The 9,789-nt window shown below is 41.7% G+C and overlaps 3 protein-coding genes across 6 annotated transcripts; 1 reads left to right on the top strand and 2 right to left on the bottom strand.

Annotated features, from left to right (window-relative positions):
- Nucleotides 1-71: 71 nt before the first annotated feature.
- On the bottom strand, nt 72-3,464 carry LOC131130836 (sodium/potassium/calcium exchanger 2). 3 transcript variants are annotated; one of them, XM_058074885.1, is made up of 7 exons: nt 2,921-3,464; nt 2,183-2,365; nt 1,924-2,101; nt 1,668-1,850; nt 1,420-1,509; nt 710-876; nt 72-633 (listed from the first exon to the last, which is right to left on the bottom strand). In XM_058074885.1, exons 4-7 carry the CDS (start codon nt 1,815-1,817, stop codon nt 387-389), a joined length of 654 nt encoding a protein of 217 aa, XP_057930868.1. In that variant the 5' UTR covers nt 1,818-1,850; nt 1,924-2,101; nt 2,183-2,365; nt 2,921-3,464; the 3' UTR covers nt 72-386. The 3 variants fall into 3 exon arrangements, with proteins under 3 accessions (XP_057930868.1, XP_057930867.1, XP_057930869.1); XM_058074884.1 differs by having other exon boundaries at nt 1,924-2,365; XM_058074886.1 differs by having other exon boundaries at nt 72-630; nt 1,924-2,365; nt 2,921-3,456.
- Nucleotides 2,838-8,695, top strand: ints14 (integrator complex subunit 14). The gene is made up of 11 exons (XM_058074883.1): nt 2,838-3,134; nt 3,222-3,329; nt 3,412-3,567; nt 3,697-3,815; nt 3,901-4,043; nt 4,187-4,279; nt 4,701-4,845; nt 4,966-5,099; nt 5,315-5,433; nt 5,644-5,709; nt 5,781-8,695. The coding sequence occupies exons 1-11, from the start codon at nt 2,913-2,915 to the stop codon at nt 6,012-6,014; spliced, it is 1,539 nt and encodes a 512-aa protein (XP_057930866.1). The 5' UTR covers nt 2,838-2,912; the 3' UTR covers nt 6,015-8,695.
- Nucleotides 5,275-9,749, bottom strand: hacd3 (3-hydroxyacyl-CoA dehydratase 3). 2 transcript variants are annotated; one of them, XM_058074880.1, is made up of 11 exons: nt 9,514-9,749; nt 9,304-9,346; nt 9,138-9,211; nt 8,896-9,060; nt 8,759-8,804; nt 8,571-8,681; nt 8,381-8,508; nt 8,199-8,311; nt 7,452-7,558; nt 7,252-7,383; nt 5,278-7,186 (listed from the first exon to the last, which is right to left on the bottom strand). In XM_058074880.1, exons 1-11 carry the CDS (start codon nt 9,589-9,591, stop codon nt 7,110-7,112), a joined length of 1,074 nt encoding a protein of 357 aa, XP_057930863.1. In that variant the 5' UTR covers nt 9,592-9,749; the 3' UTR covers nt 5,278-7,109. The 2 variants fall into 2 exon arrangements, with proteins under 2 accessions (XP_057930864.1, XP_057930863.1); XM_058074881.1 differs by lacking the exon at nt 9,304-9,346 and having other exon boundaries at nt 5,275-7,186; nt 9,514-9,666.
- Nucleotides 9,750-9,789: the final 40 nt, after the last annotated feature.

Here is a 9,789-nt window from a genome sequence, read left to right as displayed (position 1 = left end):
AATAAAATATATGTTGTAGGTGTATCAAGAAAAGATTTCAGAGAGAAACTATGAATATAGTATTTGGAATTTATCATAGCTAAACACACAGAACACATACCAGTACTTCAGTACGTCAGTATACAAGTATTCGGAATACTACAATTTGTGTAAATTACTGTTTTAAGTCAATTTACTTAAATGTACATGTATTTTTGTGCCACACAATTATATTATGTTGGTTAAATACAAAAGGAAATTGTTACAAACGAGCCACTATGAAAGCTAACATTCAAATGTAAAATAATATGAAAATATTCTAATCTAATGCGTTAAGTATTAATTTCATGCAACATGGAACAACAACTTTCCAATTATGAACTATTAATAATTATTATTAACTTAACTTAAAGAGGGCATACTATAATATGGTACTGCAGCATCACACAGAGGACCACAAAGAAACCGTAAAGCAGTAGCATGACCAAACCCAGTGTCTTACAAAGTTCCCATTTCCAGGATACAATGGAGATGATGAAGAAGAGAAGCATCAGAAAAAGCAGCACAATGGCGCACAAGAGACCGTTGCTGCTGACGGTCACAGGAACCATCTTGTGGATAAGTGAGGACAAGAGCCATGGCACCGGCAGACTGCTGACAGAAAGAAAAGTCTTGGCTAGCTAGCTTAGCCTCTTCTAATGATAATACTTGATTCAGGTCTGAGGCTCACCCTATAGTGATGTTGAAGATGTTATTACCCACACAGCTGGATACGGCCATGTCTCCAAGACCTTTACGAGCCACAATCACACTGGTCATGATGTCTGGGATGGACGACCCTACAGCCAGGACAGTCAGGCCCATAATCTCCACTGGGATGCTAAAAGTATCGCCTACCTGTGAGAACAGCATCAAATATGTATTGACATATACAATCATATTTATTGGCGTCTGGGAACTAATTTTAAATTACATAATTGTAGGGGTGTCACAATGTCAGTGGAACGGCTCACGGTCGAGTGGTTAGCGCGCAGACCTCACAGCTAGGAGACCAGGGTTCAATTCCACCCTCGGCCATCTCTCTGTGGAGTTTGCATGTTCTCCCTGTGCATGCATGGGTTTTCTCCGGGTACTCCGGTTTCCTCCCACATTCCAAAAACATGCTAGGTTAATTGGTGACTCCAAATTGTCCATAGGTATGAATGTGAGTGTGAATGGTTGTTTGTCTATATGTGCCCTGTGATTGACTGGCTGTTCAATTCCAATGGAATTGATGCTGACGCCGACAACACTGAGGTAGGTTGAATTGCAAGGTTTATAGTGTGAGTAAAGCACTTAAGCACTTCTGGCTGCCCTTTTCACACGAGACAAGCTTTTCTCGAAACGAGCAATATTGTCACATCTTGTGACACCCCTGCAAATGAGACTACATAAGCTGACCTGGTGGGCCCACCACACCATGAGGTAGGAGAAGACAGAAATCCACAGACTGGAGCTCAGGAGTGTGATCACAAAGAACTTTCTGTAATTCTTTAGAAGAGGCCGACAGATGTTAACCAGGCAGATGTTATACAATTACTGTCACAATAATGTCCATTGGCCGATATTATCGGGCATGCCTAGAATTCACCTTACACAATATTCTCTTGTAATTAAGACGGCCTGCAGGTGTGTGGGTGCTTTTTCACCTGTTTCCGAACATCGGGAATTATGAGCAACAGAGGGAAGCTCATCAGCAGGAGGAGATAGGTGACTTGATTAGACAGAGAGTGTGGCCATTTTGTAGACAGAGTATCCTCTTGTTGCTTATCTTCATTACTGCAAGGGTCATTCTTCATTTTATCCAGTGGCTCATCGTGAGTTCTACTCCCCTACAAATGATAAAAAGAGATATAAAAACTCAAAACAAAACACAAAGCATGATTACATTCTATGAATGCTTACCCGAGGCGCCTCCCTCCTCCTGCTACATCATCAGACATGGATAACTTGTCTATGATGACCCCCAGTGAAGGCACAAAGAATTCATTGCACACAACACCAAGTGACACAAAAATGTACATCATGCCAATGATGTGGAGGACAACCCAGCCTTGTCTGCGCCCTTCCACTGAAAATAGATCTTCAGGGTACAAAGACGAAAGATTAGCAGGGTATTTTCTGTTCATGTGAGGAGAAGATGGAGTAATGGTGAAGGACACACTGTAGTGATGTTGATATTTGGTTTGTAGTGGTAGAGTTACAGTTGCTGCTTCAAAATGGGACGGTCCAACATCCTGTCCAGTCTGAGGTGTGGGGAAAGTGTTACACATCGTGAGAACAAGCCCACAAAGGAGGAATATGTGGATCGGCTGCAGATGCCTCCTCATTTTGTCCCAAGGAAGTTCTATAAAGAATATATATTATATAAATAATCAATCTTGAAAGGTTAATGAACAACCCTTTAAAATCATAGGGGTAATTATAATCTTATGATTGAGGAAAAACATTTATATTTTTTACATCAAAAACCTTAGTTACAAACAATAAAATGATAGCGGACCTATTCAATCGTATTTGTTGTCCACTCGGACGGAAAAAGGGATGCACGTCAACACAAAAGGCTTCCGATAGATCTTAAAGAGCGAGGGCGAGCTACGGTTTAGCATTTAGCAACGAGACAAACTTAGCCATATTCTACACAGTTGTCTATGTAATGAATTTGTTGTTTGTATAATAATGATATATTTATATCATGCATATAATGACAGCTCGTTTGTACAATGAATAATTAGCTATATAAGACACTAATGGTCATGTTCCCTACAACGATGCTAGCTTGCACTCAACTAGTTAGCTAGCGAACCTTGTGTTTCTACATTCGTACACATAGTTGTGTTTTTATTGACTTATTTTTGAGTATTTGCTGGAGTCGTCGACATCAACAGTGGATCATGCCTACTGTGGTACTGATGGACGCGTCCCTGTCTATGACGAGGCCGGTGTCACAGGACAGCAGCGAAGAGTTTCAGAGAAAGAACCTGGCAGTCCACGGCCTCAATATGCTGTTTGAACATATGGCTTCCAACTATCGTTTGGAGTTCACCGCACTTATGGCCTTCTCGTCCCTCTGGGAGTTATTGGTGCCTTTCACCAGGGATTATAACGCTTTACAGGTAAAGTCCAAACATGGTCCAATCTACAGAGTCGTTGTTTTGGCAAGATAGAAGAAGTGGCCACTGTTAACACAACTTTGTGTCCAGGATGCCCTCAGCAGCTTGGAAGACTACGACAAGACTTGCGTGGAATCAGCACTGAATGGGGTCAGCAACGTGGTGCAGCAGGAGTGGGGCAGTGCTTGTCCTTGTCAGGTACAATAATACAGCCCAGCACGTACTGTTATTTAGCGACAGTTTTGACCTGTATTTATGCCATGCCCCTTGTGTCCTGAAGGTGGTGCTGGTGACTGACGGATCTCTCGGCATCGGCAAAGGTTCACTGCGCCATTCCCTGCAAACACTGAGGCACCGTGGGGAAGACAAGAAGTTCCCTCTGCCCTTCCCTTTCCCTGCCAAAATGTTCATCATGTGTGTTGCCAATACAGAGGAGGTATTCGAACTACATTGTTTCACTAAATGCTGCTTCATAGGGGTTTCATCACATTTCGTTTTCCGAAAGTCTTTCCGAAGTAGTAAAATAATTTAACCACTGTTCTGCCCTGTCTCTTGTCATTAACAGTTGCAAATGACTGGTGCTTTGGACAAATGGGAGGAGCTTCTATGTCTCAGTGGAGGTGATGGACAGGTCTTCACTGTGGAGGGACCACTGTGTATGCAGGGTGTGCAGGCCATGTTTGGGTAGGATAAAGTGATTTCCACTTAATACTCAGAGTCTATAAAGAAATCTAATGTTTATCTTTTGTCTGTATTTATGTGTCACCAGGAAATTGATTGACAGGGCCTACTCTCCTTTCCATGCTGTCCTACACTGTGGGAACTTGTCTTCAGATGTTCAGGTGTTCCCACGACCTGAACCGGTGGTGGTGGATGAGGAGGTGGAACCTTTACCTCAAACTGTCAGCACAGGTACACTAGAACAATGCAAAGGAACCTCTCAGTTTGTTCCAGGATTCTGCTTGACTGCCAATATACTTATTCCGTTATGGAAATAATCAACAATAATAAATATGTTGACCTCGACATAAATATTAGGGTTCTGTCGGTTTCAGATCTAGAAATTGTGGGCTTTATTGAAATCGCTGACATCTCCAGCCCCCCTGTCATATCTCGACACTTGGTCCTGCCTATTGCTGTGAACAAAGGTGTGTGTTTTTGCCTTTTTACATTCATGCTGACCATTACATTCTTTGCCTGTTTGTTTCGTTGGGAGTCATTTACTCCAAGAAGTCTGTGAGAAAAGCCCCCTCCAGACTTTGTTTACAACACTGTTTCCTGACTGTGTGTGTGGGGGGGGGCATTGTTGAACTGAAAGGGTCTTTGTGCTTATCAATCTTATCTCCCTTACAGTGTTGCATGGTCTGACTACTTTGAATACATGGACAATGATTGTCTGCCACATTATTACGTATCCCTACTGAATGTGTGAATGGGCCGTTCATACACCAAAAATGGTTTAGTGATATGACTTCTTTTCTCACAAATCAGCTCTCACATAAAAATATTAAGTCTACCGTGGGATAGCTGGCAGACTAATTATTCAAACAATTAATCCTATGCTCTCAGAGGTAGATGACATTGGGACTGGGACCACAGATGAACTGGAAGAGGAAGTGTCTGCCAGTCAAATGGCAGGGAAGAGTCCAAATTTCTGCGTCCTCTTACATGGCAGCCTTAAAGTAGAGGGCATGGTGGCGCTTGTCCAACTTGGGTGAGAATCAAAACACACAACATTTTCAATTGAGATATGTGAGCATACAGATGTTAGGACTGTTTATGACAACATAAACAATGAGGTCGGTCTCAAAGCTGGTCTGCTTGTCTCTCCCAGGCCGCAGTGGTTTGGAATGCTATACTCCCAAGCAGACAGCAAGAAGAAGTCCAATCTCATGATGTCTGTTTTTGAACCTGGTTCAGAGCCTCTACCTTGGCTTGGCAAGGTCTCCCATTTGGGACCAATCTCAGGTAACACCTCCATGTAAAACAACTTGTCAGTATGACCTCATTTAGCATCATGTATCTTCACTCGTTACACACTGACCTTTCACAGAATTGTTGGTTCCTCAAAAGCAAAGGTCTTCTTCTATGTGTGTGCATAAACAGAAAGTTAATCATTTACACTTCTTCAGTGTTATGTCTGACTAAATGTATATGCTCTACTCCTCCTCCCTGGTGTTCAGAGGCAGCGGAAAATCCCTACGGAGAGGACGACAGTAAAAGTCCTTTTCCTGTGCAGCCGCCTGTCAAGCGAAGCTATGCCCAGAACGTGACGGTGTGGATTAAAGCCAGTGGACTACAGGTGAAGTCTTCCTGGTTGTTGATCTTGCTCATTAGAGGTGTCTCTCCAGAGGGGAGAAACTATGAACCACTAAAAGGGATTGAACATTTATTGTGTCATCGCCAAATATGTCCAGTGATTAAGGCAGCAAACACCTTATACTCAAACACTTTTTTTTACCATTTTTGTGTAAAGTGTAACTTTAAAGTCATTTTTTTCACTTCATTTCAGACTGATGTGCAGAAGATTCTGAGGAACGCAAGAAAATTGCCTGATAAAACTCAGACATTCTATAAGGTAAACCGCACACACACTTCACTTTTTTTCCTTTTTATTTCTTAATCATGCATTTTATTCAAATTTGCCAGGAGCTGAACCGCCTCAGGAAGGCTGCCTTGGCATTCGGATTCTGGGACCTCCTAAAGGGTGTGGCTGAACTGCTGGAGAGAGAGTGCACTTTGCTTCCTGATTCAGCACACCCAGATGCTGCTTTCCAGCTCTCCCATGCAGCCCAGCAGCTCAAACTGGCCAGCACTGGAGATTCACAGTATGCTGCTTTCGATCACAACATTGTACCCATGCACACAGACTTCTCAAGCTGATCCATGATCAATGCACTCAAATATGGACACAAGTGCGGACCAGTGAAACCACAGCACCTGGTGTAGTGGTGTTTGAACACATTGCATGGAAAAACATTTTATGTGGAACAACTGTCAAACTAAGCTTATCTTGCAATGTATGTTTTTATACTTTGTTGGTAAACTCCCTCAATTAAAAGAAATAGTACAAAATAGTTTAAAAAAAAAAACAACAAAACGATTATTATTTCTTTTTCTGGTTGTCATTTGTAATGGGGGAGAACTACATTGCATTCAGCTACACAAGGGCAAAATATTACAGAAATACTCTGCAAACTACAATGATAATCACAAGTCTATCAAAATTACCTCAAAATTGAGCACTTATGGTTGGGTTCATCAGAATGCCATCCACCCATTTTCTGTACTGCTTATCCTGATGAGGGTTGTGGGCATGCTGGAGCCTATCCCAGCTGTCTTCGGGTGAGAGGCGGGGTACACCCTGGACTGGTTGCCAGCCAATCACAGGGCACATATAGACAACCATTCACACTCACATTCATACCTATGGACATACCTATGGAGTCGCCAATTAACCTAGCATGTTTTTGGATTGTGGGAGGAAAACCCATGCACAGGGAGAACATGCAAACTCCACAGAGCGGGTAATCGAACCCAGGTCTCCTAGCTGTGTGGTCTATGCGCTAACCACTCAGTGACCGTGCAGCCTTCATGAGAATGAATGTAACTAAAGTTAGTGCATTTATCAGAGGTAGGGGTGAGACTGTACAAAGAAATTTGAGCAATTGGTCAGCAATTTTTCCCTGAGGTCTTTTGGAATGCTCAATTCCCAAATGATGAAATTCAAAATAAATGCAGATGCTGTACATCACTCAAACAAGCACTAATTACAGAACCGTTTTTGTTCAACTACAGCTTAAAAGCAAAACTCAAATGGAGAGATTGTCTGGCATTTAACTATTATTAACCAACAAAACAAGTTGAGTTTTTAAAAAGGTAGTACTCTGAGTAATGTGTCAATAAAACCAATGCAAGGAGACACTTAATAGTGCCCTGAATATGAGAACATTTAAAATAGGCAGTGAAGGTGCTGTGTCAATATGCCTTCCTCTTCTTGGTGCGGAAATGCCTCCGCCTTTGCTTGTAGAGATGACGAAAGTTGATAAAAAGTCCTGAAGAAAGGGATGAATGTGAATCATTACATTTTTTTTTAATTTTCTTATGTATGGAGACTTACCTAAAAACATCAGAATGAGGTACATGTACAGGACGTAGGAGAAGCTCAGAGATGTGCCGATGGCTTTTGGCAGAGGAATGCTGAACAGGTTGGTCTCATCAAAGATGGGAATGGACTGCATCAGGGCAACAGCTATGTGGGAGTGACAGTTGTGTGTGTGTTTTGTCTCGGCATGTTAAATATTCAACTTTCAGACATACCCTCAGCTATGACACCTAGAGGGTAAAGCGGTATCCAGAGTGAGTATCGCAGCCATGTGAGGATTTTCCACTCTGTGTTGAAAGATCTCAACATGTAGAATGGATACCTGCAGCAAAACCATAGCACTTGCAGTGAGTCAGCTCTGCAGGTCATACAGTAATAGTCTGGAACTAATTAATTGGATTTAGATTAGATCCCATTGTTACTAAGGCTGTCAAAAATAGTGTGTTAACGGCGGTAAGTAATATTTAATGAATTACGTAAAAATGTCTAGCATAATTAATGCCTATGCATCTTGGAAAGCCATGCCTCTCAGTTATGGTGACAGACGCCGTCACTGCCGTGTGGTGTCTTGAAAAACACCTCATTGCTCATAATAACACGATTAAAGTGTAATGCAAAAGTTCTGCTACCGGTGTTAGGTAAATAGACCTTCAGACGTGTGTGCTATCTTGCTTGATTTACATTTTCAGTTAATACATGCAAATATAGTATAATCCTTTTATCTTTTTTTTCAATAAAATGTAGTAAAAATGGGTGTACTCCAGACAAAGTTGGAGATGGTGATTAATCATGATGGATTGATTTGAAAACAGATTTGACACCCCTAATTATTACATTATTTCCATTGAGAAAAATTTCATCATCCACTAGTAATGAATAAAAAATGAAAACCGAGGTGCCACCTTACATTGAATAATGTGAGACATGAAAAAAAAAACCTGTGCCTTAAAATAATGTCTTACCTAAATATTTCAATGGCGCTCCACAGATAGAAAACGAAGAAAACCACCGGCTTATTCTGCATTTCTTCCAAGCTACCAAATATGATGAAGAGGATAAAATTCCTTCCAACCACCTATGAAAAGAGAAATATGTATTATATTACCTAGATACCAAAGTCTAACATCTGTCACGCATTTCCTACCTGTATAAGAGTCGGGATAAGGCCCGTCCTGACGACGCCAAAGGCAACGTTGAGCACCTCCACGGCTGCCAGGATCTGGCAGAAGAACATGACATCCGATATGGTGTGAAATGTGTCGTAGAAAGAATCTGAAATTGAATGGAAAAAGTTGTTATTGAGGTGATGCCTCAATGGAAGGACAAAACCTCACCTTGGCTGAACACGAAGAGGCGAATAGTCATGTTGAAAAAGATCCATGAAAAGCCAAGAAACTGTACCAAGTTATACGTAAACAAAAAGCCTGTTTTCAGACTGATGAATCCTGAAATAAAAAAGTAACAAGTCAATAGTTGCCATTGCTATTGCATCTCTACAATGTTTACGATGTACTTCAACGACCTTTCTCATCCTTCTGAGAAGGCTTCAGTCTGTTTCTTTTCTCCTCCTTTGCAAAGTGGAAGCCAGTTTAAGTATAATATTGTATCTTTTTTCACATGCTATGTCAAAGGTATGTTATCCAGCAGATTTATGCTGACCTTTTCCCTGATCTCCATCTCGGCGTCTGACTCGTCGAGCCAGCGGTCAAAGTCTGGAGCCAAATAGAGCGGCTTACGTTCCTGTTTGGTCAACCTTTCCCACCAGCCTCTCTGCTCTTTCTTCACGGTGACATTCACCTGCCGCTGTGTTGACCTGTGAGCCACCTGGATGCATTCAACATTATCATATGAACCAGTGGAAAAAAGACTAAAAAAAACATTAAAATCTAATGAATTTATACCTCCATCTTCACAGGTAAGAGAAACTCCAAGCTGAAGTCATACTGGTTTTGTCCTTTAGCACCATGGCCCAGGGCTGTACACGCAAAATATGGAATACAAAATATTTGTCAAAATACAGGCTTTGCAACCCGATAAGCACTATAAGCGCAAACAAATGTAGGTCACCTCTAAAATGAAGGATGTTTTCATGCACATGGACATCAATGTTCTGCAGTGAGAAATAGAAGTGTTTTTCTTGTTATTAAGGTTTGTAATGTACATACAATAAATACCGTATAGCACTCTGACAGGGTTGGATGGAGGCACTTGATTTGCGGTGGCGACCCCGGAAGAGAAGAGCCGAAAACGAAAGAAAAATGACAGATAGTATCTCACCTGAGCGTCGGTCAGCTCTACCCTGAGGTAGATTTCTTCATGGCGTTGAGCCCAGTAAACAAGCGGCGTCAGCACCATCGTTGTTGTCTTAATAGTTTAGTCTCAAATAAATTGTACAATGAATAAACGATGGACGAGATGACACTCCTTCATGCTAGCCAACTAGCATTCGGCCAGAAAATTCTATGAACGGACTCGCTCGAGCGCCGTCTTCTGTGAAAATCCTGCGCCTGCGCGAGACGTCACGCTTCATTATTCTCTTCTCTGATTGGCTAG

This window comes from Doryrhamphus excisus, chromosome 6 (genome assembly GCF_030265055.1).
Source record: "Doryrhamphus excisus isolate RoL2022-K1 chromosome 6, RoL_Dexc_1.0, whole genome shotgun sequence".
In the NCBI taxonomy this organism is placed as follows: Eukaryota; Metazoa; Chordata; class Actinopteri; order Syngnathiformes; family Syngnathidae; genus Doryrhamphus; species Doryrhamphus excisus.
This window is presented reverse-complemented; position numbering and strand designations above follow the sequence as displayed.